The 20491-nt window shown below is 45.6% G+C and overlaps 1 protein-coding gene across 2 annotated transcripts; it reads right to left on the bottom strand.

Annotated features, from left to right (window-relative positions):
• Positions 1 to 563: 563 nt before the first annotated feature.
• LOC306654221 (signal-regulatory protein beta-1-like) lies at positions 564 to 19930 on the bottom strand. 2 transcript variants are annotated; one of them, XM_079127549.1, is made up of 6 exons: positions 19818 to 19930; positions 15677 to 16036; positions 10126 to 10440; positions 4539 to 4856; positions 3903 to 4002; positions 564 to 3323 (listed from the first exon to the last, which is right to left on the bottom strand). In XM_079127549.1, exons 2-6 carry the CDS (start codon positions 15945 to 15947, stop codon positions 3266 to 3268), a joined length of 1062 nt encoding a protein of 353 aa, XP_078983675.1. In that variant the 5' UTR covers positions 15948 to 16036; positions 19818 to 19930; the 3' UTR covers positions 564 to 3265. The 2 variants fall into 2 exon arrangements, with proteins under 2 accessions (XP_078983675.1, XP_078983676.1); XM_079127550.1 differs by having other exon boundaries at positions 10126 to 10422.
• Positions 19931 to 20491: the final 561 nt, after the last annotated feature.

The following is a 20491-nucleotide window of genomic DNA, read 5'->3' as shown; positions in this document are numbered from 1 at the left end:
CACCCCCACCTCAGGAGAAGAGGACGTTGCTCAATGTGTGGGAGAGAGAAAGGGAGCTGGAGGGGAACCTGAGAGGGGTCCTGCCACCTGCTCCCTTAAACCCCAGGTCAAATTTGGCAGGACTGGAGGGTTGGGAGTACTTGCACCTTCCTCTGGGGCAGCTTGTGGAGTTCCTTCTCCAGCCTGACCTGGCTACAGAAGTATATATTGGAGTATACAGGAGTATACATTGTATCTGAGCGGAAGGGACCTGAAGCCACCTTGCAGAGCTTCCTGGGATGCCAGAGTAGCTAAATGATGCAGTGTGCCTAAGAGGATTGTGGGTGAGGCCCTGGGGTCAGGAAGAAGTTCCTGCTGGGGGCCCCTGAGTGGATCCACTGTCACCAAGGCACCTGAGACATGTTGGGGATGGGAGGGTGGAGGAAACCTGGTGTGCTAAGAGAACATCCTGAATCACCAAGATTAAGTCCCTGGACAGGGTGCTGAAAATAGAAATTATGTTAGATGGTAAAAATAATATGAAACGGTACTATTTTTTTGTACACCTGGCATGGTGGCCTTAGTTTATTTTGATGATGTCAGTCAATCTCTTCAGGATATAACTTTCCCATCTGTTAACTGAGGTTGGGGAAGTGGAGTGGGACTGGGTGGGTCCCAAAGCTTTTGCAGCTCAGATTGTGACGTCAGGGACAGCATCTCTCGGATATTTCAAGGTTCATTTGTGAATGCCTGCCTGCCTCTGGCACCGTCTTAGCAGGACCTCTTCTCAGGCTCCAGTGAAGTTACTGAAAATCGCCAGGATACTCCAGGGTGACAGGAACGAGGGACATTCCCAACCCCTGCAGACACCAGGGTTTACTTTTTTTTTTTTTTGCCACTTATTCAGACTATATTTAAATATTTCAAAAATGATTTGTTGAAGAAACTGTCCAAAAATTCTCAATAGCTATGAAAATGAAGAGGAAAAAAAAATGTATCTATAATCATGCTATCCTGATAAAGGAAAGAATTTTGTCTTTCTGTTTTCCCTTTCGATTCATGCCTATACAAGTTTTGTACCACAGCCTGGAGATTACATTTTATCCAAGCACTCTTGGGAGGCCAGAAGGATGGAAAAGGAAAATCTAGATATTTTAGTTCTGCTGCTTGGCTGCCCTGGCAACCAGCTTTAAGATCTAATGGCTCCAAAAATATCTCTCTAGCTTTGACCTCTCTCTTCTGAACTCCATACACATCTGTCCATCTTCCCACTCTGCATCTCCACTTCCTCTTGAAAGCTGAACTGTTAATTCCCACCCCCGAATCAGTTCTCCCACCTGCTTCCTCATCTCACGCATTGCTCCACCTTGCCTTAAAGCCGTCCCTAATTCTTCTGTCCCCAGCACCTCTCACACCCAGTCCCCAGCCAGCCCTGTCATTTACATTTGTAGCTATAACTCCTTGGTCTATTTCTGTCCATCTGAATTAGTACTGCCGCCCCCATGGCCTCTTAATTTCTGGTGGTCACCAAACATCTGAATTGGATCATTACTTGCTGTCCTCTAATCTACTTACCCCACAGGAGCCATGGTAATTGCTATAAACGTAAATCAGATCTTGTAATTTGCTCTGTGGATTAAAACTCTCACGTCTTCATGTTCTTTGGCTAACATCCCAAGTCTCTCTGGTGGCCGGCATCCCTGCAGCTCCACCCATGTCTCCTTACTTGCACTTTCCTGCCGGGCTGGCCTCCTTCCTCTTCCTTGAGCATCCCCAGCTCCTCCACACCTGAGGGCCTGGCACAATAGCTTCCCTCCGACAGTAAGGGATTTCCCAGGCTTTTGAAGCTGTCAGCTCAAATACACCTTTTTTTTTTTTTTTAGAAACTTTTCCATTCATTCTTTGTAACTAGCAGCCACTTAATTCCTGACCCTGTGGATCTCTCTGTCACTGTAAATCCCATTATTCTGTATACACTTTTATTTTCTTTGGAGCACACATTACATTCTGTCATTCGTTTTTCTCCTTCTCTTTGCTGCCTGGGTCCTTTCTTCTCTTCTTTATTTCCTGTGTTCTCAGCAGTCTGACATACAGGGGGCGAGGGCCCTTATCAGTGTTGTCCCCTGTTTGCTTTGTGTCTATACAGTGCTTGCTACGTTGTATATACCCAGTGATACTTGTGGAATCAATGAAGAGACAGACTTTGCAGTGAGCAAACTCTGGGCTGGGCTAGGCTAGGATGAGGCCCTTTCCTTAAACGGATGCTGGATCTTTTTGAAAAATCTTGTTGCATTGAATATTCACAAACCCTACAACCTGGCATTTCCAATCTTGGGTTACACCCCAAAGGAACTCTGTGTCAAAAACAGGAACTCTTCTAGCTGCTTCCTTTTTCATCTGGCTTCAAGGTTTGAGACACCTGGGGCATCCTCTATGCCCTTGAGGTTTGATTTAGAAAATGATGAACTATCTAAAGTGTTTGAAGAAATTCTTTAAAAAGACTGTTCTGATGTAATGGATGGATTGAAGGCTCCACAGCACCACTGTGAGGAGGCCGACGGAGTGGTCCAGGTAAGCACTGTGTAGGTCTGAGAGATCATAAAATGAACAGGAGGGAACAATAAATGGGACATGGAGACTTCGGATTTGAAGTAGACATCTTGGTTCTACCACCTGTTATTTGAGCAACATTCTGCAGATGTGCATTTGGATAGTTTTCAGGTTTTACTAATTTAAAAAATGCTATTATGGATATATTTGTACATAGTTCCTGGTGCATAGGGGCAAGAGTTTCTTTTACACCCAAGATTGGAAATGCCAGGTTATAGGGTACGTGAACGTTCAATGCACAACATTTTCAAAAAAGGTTTCCACAGTAGTTGGGCCCATTTATGTGCCCACAAATACTGTAAGAAGGACCCACTTGCTTCTTCAGTTTTGCTATTTGAACAGGGACAAAATGGCACCAGAATGTGGCTTTGCCTGTTTCCTAAGGGGCTGCAAGGGTTTCGTGGTAGCACTTGGGTGCCCCCATGAACTTTCCCCGAGGGGCAGGTGAGGACGTGCCAGCAGAACTGCAGGTGTGTTTCCATCTGGGTTGGCTGTCTTGTCTCCGCCGGGTTTCTTGGTCAGAGTCCTAGGCTTCGAGGTCTGAATCTCCACGGAAACTTCATTCCTGGGGGTGGGGTGAGAGGCCACCTCTCACTACTGACCTTCCTGGTCCTGGTTCTCATTTTCTCTGGGGGCTGCCAGCGACAGGGAGGAAGGAGAGCCAGAGAGGCAGATCTCAGCAGGCTGATGAGGCAGAAGCTGATGGAGCGGCTGCAGGCATCACGGCAGTCCTCCTGAATAAGACAGAGGGAACTGAGGGTCCTGTGTCCCTGAGGTGGGCTGTCCTGGCAGTGCCTGGGACCTGCGGAGGAACCAGGAAGCTGAGGAAAACCCTGTTCTTCTGGAAGCTCTCTCAGAGACTACCGCAGGGTCTCATCTCCACGCCAGCTTCCCCCGTACCCTCTCTCTCTCTCCAATAGTACTGGAGATTGAGGCCAGGGGTGCTGTATTACTGAGCGACATCACGAGCGCTTCTCTTTTATTTTCTAATTTTGAGACAAGGTCTCACTAAGTTTCCCAGGCTGGCCTCCAACTTGCAATCCTCCTGTCTCAGCTTCCTGAGTAGAGGAGCTGGGACGACAGGTGTGTGCCACTGCACCTGGCTCTTTTCCAAATGTCCAGACCAGGCTACGGATGTGAGTGACAGAGAGGAAGGTTGAGGGATTGGGGTGTGACTATCGAGGCCTTCCAGATTCAAGGATCTTCAAGGTAGGGGAGGGATGGGAGACCTGGTGGCTTTGTTCTCACAAAACCCCTTCTCTAGCTGGAGTCCCTCCTGGGCATCTCGTCCTCTCTCTTGGGTCCCACCTTACCTGGAAGGTAGGCTCCTCTTGAGGACATAGATGGTAGAAAGTGCCATCAGAGGAAACAGCTTCCAGCCAAGGAGAAGGATGGAACTGTATATGGTGGCACCTAATGACAGAAAGACATCAGGATGGTCAGGGTGAACCTGGTTCCTCTTCCATGAGTGGCCCTGCCCCTGACCCAGGTACCAAGACTATGCCTTGGTCTTGGAGGACGTCACCTCAACTCTCTAAGCCTCAGTTTCTTTATCTTTAAAATAGGGACTGTAACATGTACTTTAGAAAGTTTTTGTACTGAGCGAGAACATCCACAAAAAGGACCTAGTAGATGCTCAGTAATGGGAAGCTGAGTGGCTTTTGTGTGGGAATTGGGGAAAGACATTTCAAATGGACTTACCCACCTGGTCAAATGGGTGGGTGGGCAGCATGATGAAGCAGCACTTACTGCTCTTTGGTACCTAAGGCGTAACCCTCTGAAGAGGATACTGTGATTGCCTTCACATTTTACAGATGAAGATTTTCAGAAGGGTGAAGTGACTTCCCCAAGGTCACCCACAGTGGGTAGAGCTGGGTCAGTGTCCTCTCAGAGCCTACTTGACTCCGGGTCTGAGCCTTTACCCACGTGGTTAGTCCGCTCCTACTTACCCAAACTCGCTCGCAGTCTTCCAAACTCATTCAGGTGCACACTTCTCTGGACCAATACCTGGATCTCCCGCCGCACCTGGCAGGTGAACAGCCTTTGGTCCTCCCACTCTGAAGCATTAACCAGGATATGAATGTCTTGGCTGAATGTGCCATCTGGGTTCTTGGTGGGGGAAGAGGTCTCACAGACCTTGAAGCATCTGTTCTTCTCCAGCCAGGTGATTTGTGTGTCTTCAGGGTAAAACCTTTGCACATGGCAGGTGAGAAGGAGCACCTGAAGTCCTGGGATGTAGTGTGTTGATGTATCCACTGTGGGAACAACTGAAACCATAGCCTTCTTTTACTTTCTTTCTTCATGCAAAATGGCCCCAGGAGTATCTAGACCTTTCTAGGCAATGTGCTCAGTTCTTGGAATATAACAGTGAACAGGAAAGACGCGGTCCCTCTCCTGGAGCTCCCACTCTTGGGGGAGGTCAGGGAGGAAGCAGTCACGGAATTCCCACAGGGGTTCCCACGACAGGGGCACCTCACCTGATCTGGAGGTGGGCAGGCTAGGGCAGGTTTCTGGAGGAAGTGGTCTTTGGATAGAAATATGAAAGATCACATGATTGGAGTTAAACGTACGTGCAGACTGTATTTTTTTAAAATGGCGGCAGCAAGCCCCACATGCTCTTCCAAAATTTCACCTCTCCTCAGAGAGGGAGTCTGTGGCTCCTCCCCTGGGATCCTGAGGAGCAGAATGTGGCAGAGAGGGCCTGTGTGACTTCCACGGCTGGGTCATCAGAGTTGGGATGGCTTTTACCTGGCTCGGGCTCCATCTTTCTTGGGATACACCCTTTGAACACAGCCACTGAGCCACAAGGAAGCCCAAACCAGCCCATCTGGAAAGATGGTAAGGAGAGGCCTGTGTCGAGAAGAACCAAGGCCCAAGCCTGCAACCAGCACCGAGGCCGGGCGTGCTGGTGATTCCAGCCTTTGACCCGAGGCCCAGGCATTGTGGAGCAGAGACCAGCCACCCCTGCTCCTCTGTGTCAGAATTCCTGACCCACAGAATCTGGGAACATAATGATTTGGAGGATTTGGGCCAAATGGGGAGTGTTGGAATAACTTGGATAGAAATAATTTGAATTTAATCATCTGCAGGAGGTTACTTGGCACTTACCACGCTGAGATTGGTGAGGAGCTAAGGAGAGAGCAGACCCCTGGGAAAGGCCCTTGGCAGGGCGAGGACTTCAGGAGCAGCGAGGGCGATTTCCTTCACCCCCTCCTTATTTATGCACGGTTTGATTCAACACAACAGCCTCCTAGCTGGAATGTTAGGCCAAAGGAGTTGGGGGAGGTCAGGAGGAAGGGGATTCTGTGAGAGAGTGGGCTGGGGAAGGGCACCTCAGACAGAGGAGGGGTATGGTGGCCCTGTGGTGAAGCTTAGCATGTCCCAAAGCTTTTACAAAGAAGCCCAAGGGAGCGTGGGGGAGACGAGGCTGAATTCGTAGTCCATCCTCCTAGCTGCACTACAGGTGCCGCCTGAAGGCACTGAAGGCATTCTAAGGAGTAGAGACACTGCTCTTTTCCATTAAACTACTTTCCAAATCCTGAACCCGCATATGACTCTTTTTTTTTTTTTTAAATTGATCTACCTGAGAGTAAACTTCAACACCATTTTCCTCTCTGACTTCCCTGTTTCTGAATTTTCTTCCTCTTACTTCCCAAAAGAAAGACCTTTGCCCCACACATCCCAAACCTAGCCATGGTGCGTCGCCCTCCATGTGAAGATTTTGGGACCCAAAGTGAAAGGACAGTTCACAAACCCTCTGGCAGCAAGCCTGTCTCAGCCAAGGCTCATGATCCCCCGCCTCGCTGAACTGTTCCCAATCACATTTCTAAAGGTTCTTTTAATAATTATCTACAAAACTTCTCAGACTTTTAGACTGTTTTAGTCATTCATGTAAGTCAACGTGAGTCTTTTTGATCACTGAGACCCTGATGGTTATAAGAATGAAAAAAAATTCATTTTTATCTCGTTGGAGTTCTCTCTGCATTCTTGTAGTTCTCTCTGATATGTGTAGCTGTGATATTGTGGTCCAGAAAAAGAACTTTCCAGTGTGAAATATACAGTGGGATAAAGTTCTTTGTGGAATTAGAATAAAAGCACAAATTTTGGAAGATAAAGGAGTGCTATACAATTTCTGATTATTAAAGAAGACTTTATGTTTCAGTGGATAATAGTGGAAGTATGATATTATTTTTCCTTTAACTATTTTCAGATGGATGTAACCTCCCAGGGATTTTTGTCATATGCAACCATTTGAGCTTATGATGAATAATTTTATGTGTCAACTTTAAAACATATGATGAATTACATAACCCTCAACAAGTATTTTTGTGTATATGAACAAAGATTTTTCTTTTGGGGTACCAGGGATTGAACTCAGGGGCACTCGACCACTGAGCTACATCCCCAGCCTTATTTTGTATTTTATTTAGAGATAGGGTCTCACTGAGTTGCTTGGTACGTTGCTTTTGCTGAGGCTGGCTTTGAACTCACAGTCCTCCTGCCTCAGCCTCCCAAGCCGCAGGGATTATGGGCATGTGCCACTGCACCCGACACTACTGTAGGGTTTTAAGCAAAGGAGGGACATGCCTTTGGCTGCTGGGGTTTTAGTGCATGATCTGCAGGAGGCCTGTGGGTATAAGAGATTAATTAGGAGACTATTGCAATTGCCACGTAAGAGATAATGTTGGCTCAAACTTAGGTATTAATTAATTCAGGTAGTGGAAATAGAAATGTATGTGTTAAAATTATATATATATAATGTATATATATAATATAATGTATATATAATATATATATAATGTATATATAATATATATATATTTGTACTAGGAATTGAACCCAGGGGCACTTAACCACTGAGCCACATTCTCAGTCCTTTTTATTTTTAATTTTGAGACAGGGTCTTGCTAAGTTATCTAAGGCCTTGCTAAATTGCAGAGGCTGGCTTTGGACTTGAGATCCTCCTGCTTCAGCCTCCTGAGTCACTGGGATTTTAAAAGAGATTCAGGAGGACAATTTGATAGAACTTAGTGATGGATGGGGCAAGGAGTGTTCTCTGACTTGGAGAAGTGGGTTCGTAGAGAGTGTGCTCCCTTCCACAGGGAAGTGGGGAGGAGCTGCATGTCAGAGAGAGTGGGGAGGGCAGGACAGTGCCCACCTTTAGGCTGAACATGACTGAACTTCCTCTCCTGGGGAAGGAAAAGCCAGACGCAGGGTTCCTTGGCATCTCTACAGAGGTGGTTCTTACAGGAGGGAGGTCAAAGATGGGCCTCTGAAGAGGCATATTATTGGGCTAAAATTCCCCAGGATGCTTATTGAAAAGTCACGTGACCTGGGGTAAGGAATTACACTTTTCCAGGCCTCAGTTTCCTTATCTGCAGGAACCAGGGATGTGGCTGTCTAGTTTCTTTGGGATGCTCAAGGGAGAAGATGGAATTTAAAATTTTATCTTTTGGTTAAGCAAAGATAGACTCCTATTTTGGGATGGAGGTATTTGAGTAATAAAGAGCTGAACTCTTGTCTACCAGGAAACAGATTGTCTCCACCAGGAGGGAGGGTGCTGTGGAGATCAAGGTGCTGTTAATCAGTGATCTTTGGTTTTCAGTGGCTGGATTTGGAGAGAAGAAAAATTGGGGTACTGGGATCTGAGGAATTTCACCATCTGCAGGAGGTAAGTGGGACCTCATCATGCAGAGGTTGCTGAGGCACTAAGGAGAGAGCAGACCCTGGGGGAAGGCCCCTTGCAGGCCGGGGCAGGGACTTGGGTAGCAGTTGGAGAGATTGCTTTTACCTTGCCTACTTATTTCTGCAGTTCACTAGCCTGGGCTTTGCTCTTGGGAAATGAACAACAGACTTTATCCTCATAAAGTCAGAACAAGCAAGGGAGGGTGCAGCCTGTACTGCTCCTGCCTGCCCAGGGTGGGGTGGAGCGGTGGGTTTAAGAAGCATATTTCAAAGGCAGTGCCTGGCAGCAAAGCAGTGGTGGAATGATGGTCTGGACAATGGTGTTAGGAGTTCATGTGGGGAGACCAGGTGGGAGAAACATCCTCACTGTGACTTGGAAGCCCTGAGCAATCTGGTCCCCATCCCTTTCTCTCCAGACTCTTCCTTTTCCACACACCTGTCTTTTCACTAGGTCCCAGTCACACCAGCCTCCTTTCCACCCCTCAAACATGTCTTGCTCTTCATCCCTACCCTACCACAGGGCCTTTGCATGTGCTGTTTCCTCTTCCTAGAACACTCTGCTTTGCTTGGATGGTTCCTTTTCCTCTTTCATGTCTTCAAAAAGATATTTCTTGAATACACTAGATCCCTCCTGTTATAACTATGTGATAATTCATTCTTTCTCCTGAGAGCACATGTGACATATAATCATTTGGGGCTGGGTTGATGGAATTCAGGAGACAGAACCAGGACTGTTCTGCTTGCCATGGAATCCAGGGCATCTAGAACAATGCCACCCCAAAGCAGACGCTCAGTCAATATATTGGATGAATGAATGCATCTCTACCTCCCAAAGACACTAGAGGGAGGGGAGCTTTGAAGGGGAGGACCCCATGAGGGCGACGGATGGATATATCAGGTAAGGAACCCCATACGCACCTCCCTGGAGGATTCCAGGAGAAGGAATGGGGGGGTGATCCAAGATGGTGGACTAGAGGGAGGCTGCGTTCCTTGTTGCTCTGTAACTCGGGTTTCAAGCAGAGGAAATCTGTTTCTTGATTGTTCACTTCAGGTGCCTATCATCCGCCATTTGCCTGCCTCTTGCCTGTCCATCACCTGCCTTACACCTATCCATCACCCACCCCATGAGATTCACCTCCCGATCGTCCGACAACAGTCAGCAAACTGATCGCCGACCGCCAGTGGAGCGCCAGCTGCCTGCTGCTGCCTGGAAGTTCACTGTGACAGTACCTGCACGTTGGTTACACGTGGCTGCCACCATTTTGAGACAACAGCCAGGCCCCGTGGGACCCCTGGCCGGACTGACAGAGCCCCATCTCCAGGATCCCTCAGCCCGACCAATCACTCCCTGCCTCCAGAGCCCTCACATCGACTGACTGCTCCCTGCCACCAGGACCCCCAGACCAACTGACTGTGCCCTATCACTGGGACCCCAGACCAACTGATTGCACCTGGCCTCCAGGATCCCACAACCACACCAAACACACCCAACCTCCAGGACCCCTGCCTGACCAACCACACTCCACCTCCAGGACCTCCAACTGACCACGTCCACACCCCAAGCTGCAGCTCCCCATTTGCCAACACATATGGAAGCCAGAGCGGCCATCTTGGATTATCCTGGAAGCAGTAGCTCCCATCTTTAGGTGGGGCAAAACCCATCCTGAGAAACCTGCTGGAGATCTGAAGCTCATTGTCAGATACCTCTCATGCATCAGGCTACTGAAGACTGGGAGGTTTGAATACTATATGACTGTTACAGTGAGAAGGAATGGGGGATGCAGGTGAAGGGCTCCAACTGAGGTGCCCGCAGTAGCCACCAAAGGTTCGCCCTGCGTGTGGGGGGCTTACCTTGAATGAACTGCGAGATGTTCACGTGCCTTCTGAAGGGACTCTGCAACTCTATGTGGGCCACCTGGCAGGTGACGTGGGAGTAGAGTGAGGAGAAGGCGAGGGACAGTAGGGTGGTGCTGACCACAGTGTAGGCGGGCATCTCTCCCTGCAGGAAGACCAGGGTGTGGAAGGCTGGAAGCTCCACGCCATCTTGAAACCACTTCACATCGATGTTTTTGGGGAAGAAGCCGGTTGACTTGCAGGTGAGATTCAGTACTTGGCCTGGGCTGGGCCTCTTGGAGGGGCCAGAAATCTCTGGAGGGGAGGGTTTAGCTTTGATCAGGGCAAAGGAGGAGAGAGGATGGAGGAGAGAAGAGAGAGAGGTGAAGGTGGTGAGTGGGTGTTTAGCACAATGGCCTCCCTCAGGGTTTCCCTTGCTGGACTCCCAATCTAGCCTCCCTTCTCCCAGTCCTCTCCTCCGCATCAGTGCTACTGTTGCTTCGTTGTAAACCAGCCCAGGGCGCCGACCTACTTCCCAACTCTTCCAGCCCATGCTTGGGGACCGGGACAGGGTGATCCTTAAAATGCAGCTCTGACCCTGTAGGGCCTCTCCTCGTCCTCCTGCCTCCCTGCCTTAACAGTCTAAATTGTGAAAAAAGTTACATAAGGCACATCACAAAAGACAGCAGACTCTTAATTTCCTATCCTTGTCAAAATTACAGACCTAATACTTCTAACTATTTTAGTCAATTGAGCCTTTCTTTCTGTTTTAAGCAACATCTTTATACAGCTATTTCTCATCTTTTCAGTTTTATATGCTATTATGGAAGAAGATAATTTAACTCTCTTCCCTCTCCTTCCACCTGCTGCCTGTGCTTCCCTTCCTCACATCCTACTATCATGGACACATCCTGATGTTTTTGTTTTATCAGTATTCAGCACATTTATTATTATGATCAAAGGAGCACTGCTTACGAGTGGGCCGTGTCCTACGTCAGCATTATGTTTCTTGTGCAGCCTTTTGTTTTTCCAGGAATTTTTAGTGGCCTCACTATTTTCGTTTGCTTAGTTTTCTATGAACTTATAATAAATTCATTCCTGATTTTTTTTTTCCAAATGGGTATAACTCCTTCTACTGAGGAATTGCTAAGTATTAAAATGGACTTCATCTTAGGGTAAATGTATACCTGGGAGTGCACAAAGATTTTTCAAAGGGGTATACAGGCGTGGATCAAAAAATTGTTTCATGATGATAATTTGTAAACACATAAAAATAGAAAGAATTCATCATGGGATCTTGTTTCATCTATATTTTTCCTACCATCTATTATTTTATCTATTTTATTGTGTATACTTAATGTACACAACATAATGGCTTGACCTATATGTGTAATAAAGTGATTATTACAATCGAGATAATGAATTTATCCATTGTCTTACATAGTTACATTTTTGCATGTAGCTATGCAATACTTTGTGGTCAAAGTATCTAAAATCTATCCTCTTAGCAAATTTTCTGTATCTAATATAATATTTTCAACTATTACCCATTTTACATAACTGAAATTTTGTACACTTCAACTTTCATTCCCTATCTTCCCATTCCTGGTAACCACCATTGTACTCTCTCTTTCTATGGATTTTAGCATTTTTTTGTAAAGATTCCATATATAAGGGCAAAAAATTAAAAATAGAGCCACCACAACCTGGCAATTCCTGTTCTAGGTATATGCCCAAATGAAATGAAAGTATCACCTCCTGTAATTATTCACAAAAGCCAAGACACAGAAATGACATGCGTTTGCCAATGGACGGGTGGATAAGGAAATTGCTATATGTGAATCTGCAAAATGGAAGATTATTCAGCCTTCAGAGGGAGATCTTTCCATTTGCAACAACGTGGGTGAGTTTAGAGGGCATTATGCCAGCCAGACACTGGGTAGTTTTATTTTTTGCATGTCCCCAAGGGGCAGCCCATTCCTGGAGGTACTGTAACACCAGCATGATGTGGAGTGGATGGAGCAGGTTCCTAGTCCATCTACCTACTCCAGAAGTCCATCGGACATATTGTCCTTGGAAAGAGGGTGTTTTAGATATTAAACTGATAAAGGATAGACACTTAGACAAAAGGCCAAGAAGTGATGACATGGGGTTATTTTAAAGCAAATGCCAGACTCTATTATTTCACTTATAACTAGGAATAAAATGTTTGTTTAAGAGTCAAGAATTTTTTTTAAACAAGCAAAACACATGATCATAACTGGGATTCAATAACAATTCCTCAATGTCATCTAATATTCATCAGAATTCAAATTTTCCTGCTTGTCTCATAAATATGATTTTATAGTTGGTTTGTTTAAATTAGGATCTGTGCAAGTCCCATATGTTAGATTCAGTTGATGTCTCTTAAACCTTTTTTAATCTAAAGGAGTTCCCTTCCTTTTTTAATCCTTTGCATGTACTTGTGGAAAAATCCAGGTTGGCATCCCTACAGAATTCCCGACAGCATTCTGTACTATTTCCTATAGTTTCTCAACTGGAGTGGGCGCCCGTTGCTAACAGTTGGTAGTTTGTTTTCTGACTTCACTGTCCTATGAGGAACTCAAATTCTCGGGGTCTGGATCTTAGTAAACTCAAGCTACAACTCCTTTGTTGTTTTTCTTCATTTTTATTTTTTATTTTGGGTACCTGGGATTGAACCCAGGGGCACTCAACCCCTGAGCCACATCCCCAGCCCTTTTTATTTTTTATTTTGAGACAGGGTCTCATTAAGTTTCAGAGGGCCTCTCTAGGTTGCTGAGGCTGGCCTCCAACTTGTGATCTTCCTGCCTCAGCCTCCAGAGTCTCTGGGATTACAGATGTGCACCACCGCACCCGGCTAAAACACTTTTTAAAACTCCCTTGAAATCATTTATGTTTGTCTGGTTAAGTCATCAATATATAGTTAGATTAATTCATTTCATTTTAGATTTAGTGATTTAGATCTTTAGCATCTTTTTCATTTTGGATTTTGCTTATTAATTCTCTTAAACATTCATATGTGTATAAAGTCAAAATTTAAAGGTCCCTTCTAGTTTTCACACGAATCCTTTCCGCTCAGTTCATTTTCTCCCTTGCAGATGAAATTTTAAATTTATATTTCAGTTTGTTCCCTTTTTTAGAAAGCATGAATAAATATGTATATGCTTGTATTTTTGACTCTTTTTTAACGTAAAAGGTGGAGTGTTCCACACACTTTCTATGTGTTTAATGATGGTTTCTGAAATATGGTGCTGAAATATGGTGGTCCTCCAGCCCTGTGAACAACATAGTGCTCAACTTGGTCACTGTACCATGATTTTTTTTTAGTAGCAGCTCAGGGTTTGCTCTTATAAATAGTGCCATGAAGAGCTTAAGCGTAAATCATCTTGGACTTATGTGAGCTGGGATAAATTTCTAGAAGTGGACTTGTTGAGTCTAAGGGTAATGTGTGATCAGGTGAGATGTACGTGTAAGATGTGTGCGTTATGTGTATATGTGATACGTTCTCTTGCTACCTGTGGCACATACACTTCTTTCTGGGTGATATGATTTTGGCTTCCTACCAGCAAAACGTCGAGTCCCTGTTTCCCCAGGGCTTCCCCTGCAGAATGTGCTGCTAAATTTTTAGATTTTTGGCCAAACAGATAGGTGAGAAACTGTGTCCCTCTGTTGTTTGAATTTGCATTTCTTTTTCTACAAGGATAGCTGACCATACCTTTATATGTTTAAGAGACATTTGTATCTCATTTTCTATAACTTGTCTTTTCATATTTATCAGCTGTGATTCTATAAATTTGCTAGTCTTCTAAAATTTTAGAAGCTCTCTGTATATCAGGGATGAGTCTTTGTGAGTTGCAAAATATTATATGCACACATCCATACACAAGTTTCTTTTTGTACAAAGTGGTTGAAACTACTATTTTCCCCTCTTTTTTGTAAAAACAAAAACATTAAATTACAGTTAGGTTTCCCCCGACTTCCAGATTATAAAGGAACCCATATATGTTTTCTAGTATGTGTGACTTGCTATTATACATTCAAATCTCTGATCCATTTGGGACTTAATTTAGTGTATAGTGGGAGATAGTGGGATACATTTCTGGATTTTCTCTTCTGTTCTATTGGTCTACCTATGAATGCTGCAATTGATCCAGTATGATCGTTGAAGATCATCCTTGTTGCCCTCACTTGACTTACATCTTCCCCCCAGAAATCAATTGACCACATATACGTATGGATCTATTTCTGGAATCGCTACTCTGTTCTGTTGATCTACTGTCTATCTTAATGTCAGTCTCACACTGACACCACAGCTTTACAATATTTTTGGTTCATGAGGAATATGGACCATAGTTTTCTTTGCTTATTCCTCGATCTGGTGTTGGTAAGAGAGCAATGCTGGCTTCATAGATTGATTGGGAAACAATACCTCATTTTCAGTTTGATGGAAAAATATGTGCAGAATTGCTTAGTATTTTTTTCTTAAGCATTCAGTAGAATTCCTCAGTGAGTCGGTCATCTGGTCCTGGATTATTCTTTGTGGGAGGCTGCATAAACTATGAATTCAATTTGTCGAGTAGATACAGTAATAATCAGGCTATCTTTTTTAGTTGTGCCATCTCTCCCATTATTGATATTAGTTGTGTCTTCTTTCATTTTTCCTGATTGTGTGGCTGTGGGTTTATTGATTTTGTTAATTTTCTGAAAGAATCAGCTTTTGGCTTTCACCAGTTTGCTCTATATTTTTTCACTTTTTTATTTCTGATTTTTGCTGTGTTCTTTAGTAGTTCCTTCTTTTAAATTATTCCACTCATTTTAAAAAATCATCATTATTAATTCACCAACATAAATAAGGCTGAGTGAGCTAAGGGCTCTGCTTCCAGGCCTTCATGGACTTTATCTTCAGTCATGATTGGATTAGCCAGGACCAAATTCAAGAGTTCAAGAATTTAAGAAATATAGAGTTATATAGTCTACATCAAAATATGCAATCTTTATATATTCTGTCTCAGTAAGTCTATCATTTATATTGTAAGGGAATATATGGTCTGATGCTTTTAAGATTATATTCTAAAGTTTAATTGGTTGTAATATCCCAAATACTAATGACACGTACTAATTAATGTGCAGCAGGAACTCTCGTAAGTATTTTATATTCATAAACACATTGATGATTATAATCCTGACAACAAATCTATGAGATGGATACTATCATTATCCCTATCTGACAGCTGAGGCATAAATTTTAGCATTTAAGAATCTCATTAAGGTCACACAGTTGGCAAATGGCAGAGTTAGGACTGGAGCCCAGGTTACCTGGCCCTGGAGTCTGTACTTTAGTGCGACCTATTCATGGGCCTTTGGAAGTGGCAAGATTCAGAAGGGTCAAGTCTACTGATTGTCTTTCAGCTCCTTCACCGGGACCCCCACTGCCCTCATGGTCTATCTTAGTCTTGACACAAGAACTAACTAACAGAGGGGGCTGAGCTCCCGGGGCTTGTGACTTGTCCAGGAACAATGGGCTAGGCGTCTAGGGATCTGGACTTACTTCGCACAAGTATCTGGGTGCCTGGTCCAGACTTAATTTCTATGTTGTCATCATTCATTGTCCTGAGCGTCAAGCAGTAGTAGATGCCGGCGTCCGCTGGGGTGAGGTTACTGATGCGGATGGAAAAGTTCGTGTTGTTTCTCTTTGTGATGTCTGGCATACCTGTTATCCGAGGGAAGTGCCCTTCTTTGAAACTGTAGATCAACTGCTGGTTCCGTTCAGTACCCCTGAACCACTTAATGGACCCCACGGGGAGCGGGGAGGTCACCATACACGGCAGAGTGACTGACTGTCCAGCTGCTACCGACACCGACTTCACAGGTTGAATCACCTGTGGCTCCTCCTCACCCGTGGCCACTCCTACAAGGAAACACAACTCAGTTTCAAATGCCCCACCCTGGCCCATCTGGGGCTGAGGCTGGGGTCAAGGTGCTTGGGTGCAGATTGCAATTGAAGTCCTATGAATTCTTTCTTTGCACATCATGCCTTAGCATCTAGAAAGGGTAAACTGCTGACCGGGGTGCCGGGAGCTAGCTATGCAGAGACGAGACAGGAAGACAGTCCTTGCAAAGGATCCAGACAGGTAAGTCATGGGGGAAGAAACAAATCTATGAAAAGTTGTTCAGCAACCCCAGTCAACCAGTGAAGTGCACATTTAACCCAAAAGCACAATGCTAGTCTCTGACAGACTAGCTGGAAGAGTTACCAAAAAATGGAGGCAAGACTCAGCATATGACACATGAGGGCACATTTTCAGACTGCAATAATAGAGGCAGGTGATACCAAGGCAGACAGAAAGGTCAAGGACACTGAGAGGAGCCCAAAATTGCATCTGGGAAAATATGCAGATTTCTTGTACAACCAAGGGGGCATTTTACTCCCATGGAAGAAAACTGTTGAGAAGAAAACAAACAACTTAAAAACTGTGATTGCCTCCCGGAAGTGTGGGATGGCTGTAGAGACTTGTATCGATGGCTTTTCCATTTCTTTCCTGTTTGGAGTATTTGACCACCTTGTAACAAAAATAAAATAAAACATCTCTCCCTTCTGTAGGCTAAAAGCATACACTATTTTTAGAACATTAGCATGGTAAAAATGAAAATGATGGCCAGTTTTCAGTGTTGCTAAGGGTGTTGTGAAACGGTGTTGTGAATCAGGTACTGCCACGAAACTGTGGGCAGGAATATAAATTGACACGACCCAACTGATGTGATGGCGCATGCCTGTCATCCCAGCAGCTCTGGAGGCTGAGGCAGGAGGATCGCAAGTTCAAAGCCAGCCTCAGCAGTTTAGTGAGGTCCTAAGCAACTTAGTGAGACTCTGTCTCAAAAAAAAAAAAAAAAAAAAAAAAAAAAAAAAAAAAAAAAAACGGCTGGGGATGTGGCTCAGTGGTTAAGCGCCAAAAAATTTGACACAACCTGTCTGTATGGTAACACAGAATTATAGCCATGACCTCAAGATAGGATGGCACTGAACAAACACATGTTTTAACAGGTAGAGGAGAAAGACTGTCACCAAATCTTATTTTGATTACAAATGATCAAGATGTCCCTTTGTCCATTGCTGCTCCTCCTTGTAGCATGTGTGGACATTAGGTATAACTAACATTGAGACCTTCACGTTTTATTGGCAGATTCTATTTTTCAAAAACTTTCAAAATGCACTCACACCATTTGACTTAGTAATTCTTCTTCTGGCGGTGTCTTCAGAAGAAATGATCAGACAGGGTGAACTCATTTCATCAAAGAATGGTAAGAACAGTCTTTACAATATAGAAGAGTTTGATGTGAGGCACGTGTTCAAGAGTGGGGAGGGAGATCAATGATGATACAGTCACAAAGGAAGCTGTGGGCGTGCAGTAACCCCAGCGACTCGGGAGGCTGAGGCAGGAGGATCCCATGTTTGAGGCCAGCATGGGCAATTTAGTGAGACCCTGTCTCAAAATAAAAAACAAAAAGGGCTGGGGATGGGGCTCAGTGGCAGAGCACCCCTGGGTTCAATCCCCAGTATTGGAAGAAAAAGAAAAACAAACAGAAAACAACAACAACAACAAAAAAAAGAAAAAAAGAAAAAAGAAAGAAGGAAAGAAAGAAAGAAAAGAAACTTGTAGTTAAAATGACGTGGCTGAAGTATATATTGGTATTGATGATGATGTCAATATAGGTATGTTGGCAAGCAAAACGGTCTCCAATTTGTCTTTGAGTGAAAGAGCAATCCAACACGTAGTGCGATCCTATTTCTTTCTAAGTTCAATACAAATGGAAGCAACACAGTAAAGAGGTTAAATGCAGAACTTGTGGGTCCCCTTTGACTCATTCAAACGCCTCCTCTTCTCTTACTTCTTCTTTGACCTGGAGAAAAGCGCTTAACCTTCCTGAGCTGCAGTTTGCTCATCTATGCAATGTATGCAGTGTGGGCAGTAAGACTTTCCTTGTGGTTTTGTTGGTAGACTGAAACCTGCAGGCCTCTGAGAGACACACCCTCGAGACTCATAGGAGGCTCATAGGAGGACCTTTGCAAGGAGGGTGCTATGGTTTGGGTATCCCCTGCCCCGCTTCACCAGACTCGTTTGGAAAAGGAATCCTGAAGGCATCAGTGTGAGAGGTCAGGCCCACCGGGAGGTGTTGGGGTTGTGAGGGTGGAGCCTTCCCGAATGCACTGATTTCTTTCATAAGGTGAGTGAGTTCTCTCATGGAACTGGGTTAATCGTAGCAAAACTCACTTGTTATAAAGCAAGTCTGTCCCTCATGTTCTCTCTTTTTTGCATGCTCCACTTGCTTTTCCACCATAGGTTGAAGCAGGGTGAGGCCCTCACCAGATGGGGCAGGCTGATTCTTGTACTTCCTGGCCTCTAGAACTGGGAGCCAAAATAAACTTCTTTTCTTTATCAGCGATCCAGTCTCTGGTATTCTGTTATAGCAACAGAAAGCCAACTGAGACAAAGGAATTTCCCCTGACCCCGCTGACCTGGAGTCCAGTGGGTAAGGGCCTGACTGGGCATCAGGCTGACCTGGCCTCAAGGTGGGGCTTCAGCCTTGGAAATTCTGGGAAGCCCACCCCCTCCCTTTGCTTCCGGTTTCTTCTATCAAGCACAATGGATTATTCCTATTTCTCATTACTACTTTGAATTTAAATGAAGACTCAGACTTGCCAAGGACACACAGAGTGAGTCCTTTAATGGCCAGAATAGCAGAACCATTTTTCATGTATTCTTTTGTATTTACTAAATCTTGGAAGGATACAGCAGCCAGAGCTTATGTAGCTACTTCTGTGTGCTCCATGTTACTCTAAACACTTAACTATATTAACCAGTTTAATTTTTACCAGAACCCTATTAGTAAGACATTATTATTTATCCCCATCTTGCAGACGGAGAAAACATAGGCACAGAGAAGTTTAGTAATTTTCCTGGAGTCAAACAGCCTGTAAGTGATGAAACTTGAAGTTGAACCTTGGCAGGTTGGTTTTGAAAAATATCTGTGCTTTTAATCACTTCAAATAGCCCCTCAACTGAGATGTTAACAGTTCTGGGAGAGAGGGCTGCCTCTTCTGCCTGCCTGGGTCAGCTGTGGGGAAAAGGGAGTGGACAGGCGGGAGAAAGGCCCATATCAAGAATGGAGTTGTAAGATGCTGGGATTCCGGGAGATTTTATGGTCTAAAAGGTGTCATTTGCCAATTTTCTCCGATAGTCCATATCCCGTGTATAGTCCTGGTAATTCTCCCTCTCTCTCCATCCAGCCGGCTACATCCTTCAGAACCAAGGCAGCACCCCTGTCCCCCGCACCCCCGGGTCTTCAGCAGGACCAAGAAGTCAGCTGCCACCCCTTTCCCTCCTCCCTTGGAAGGGCACCAGGTCCTGCCCATCAGGCACACGGGGGGCGTGGAGCCTTTAGAGGGGTCAGGAGTGCAGGGGAGGGGGGCTGGGAACCCCTGCCATTGAGAAATGTCTGGGTGGGGTGAATGCTGTTTGAATCTGGGCGGGAAGGGAAAGCGTCCCTCCCATCCATGGGGATGTGCTGGGGTTGGCAGGGGTGCTGGGTGGGTGTCTTAAAGAGAAAGGGGCAGCAAGGAAACAGGCCCTGGAACAGCGCTCCATCTGCTCCACGGCCAGTGGAGCTACGGTACGGCTCCCGGTGCTTACCTGAGAGTCACAGCAGCAGAGGCAGCAGCAGGGACATCAGAGGCAGGTGGGGCTGCGAGGCAGCGAGGGGCATCCTCTGCTCCCAGAGCCTCCTGTCTGAGGTCTGTCCGCAGGAGCTTCCAGATTCTGTGCCCCTTGGAGAGCGGCTGTCTTCGTCTCCTGTGAAATAAGAGGAAGTGACCAAGAAGAAAAAACTGTGGCATTAGGGCACTTCCTGCCGCTAGATTGTGAAATGAGAATCAGACTCCAGCTCAGAAGTGACTGATGGCAAAGTCCCAAGGTGCTGGCAGAGGCTCTAGGGGATCCTCTCGTGCCCAGGCTCTGCCCCGGGACCTCTCACTCCACGTCGGGGGCACTGACAGCTGTTGCTCACCCAGGAGCCCGGAGACGTCTGCCCTGGTGGAGGATGCATGTAGTCCTGTGTGACAGGCTGCACCTGGGTGCAGGTGAGCTGCACAGCAGGAGGCCGGTGGAGGGCTCCTGGCATGGGGCCTCAAGAAGCTAGGACCCCGATCTCCCCTCTCCAGAGGTGCCAGGGTAAAAGAGCCCCTGTCCAATGTGGGTCTGTGGTTTTGCAGAGCCTTCTCTTAGTGGAAGTGGCTCTGGGCGAGGAGTAGGTGTTAGACCTTGGGAGTGGGAGGGTGGTCCGTTCTGGAAGGTTGGGAGTGGGGCGT

Source organism: Sciurus vulgaris (assembly GCF_902686455.1).
Source record: "Sciurus vulgaris genome assembly, chromosome: 2".
NCBI lineage: Eukaryota > Metazoa > Chordata > Mammalia > Rodentia > Sciuridae > Sciurus > Sciurus vulgaris.
The sequence above is the reverse complement of the archived record's forward strand: the minus strand, read 5'-3'. Positions and strand labels throughout refer to the sequence as shown.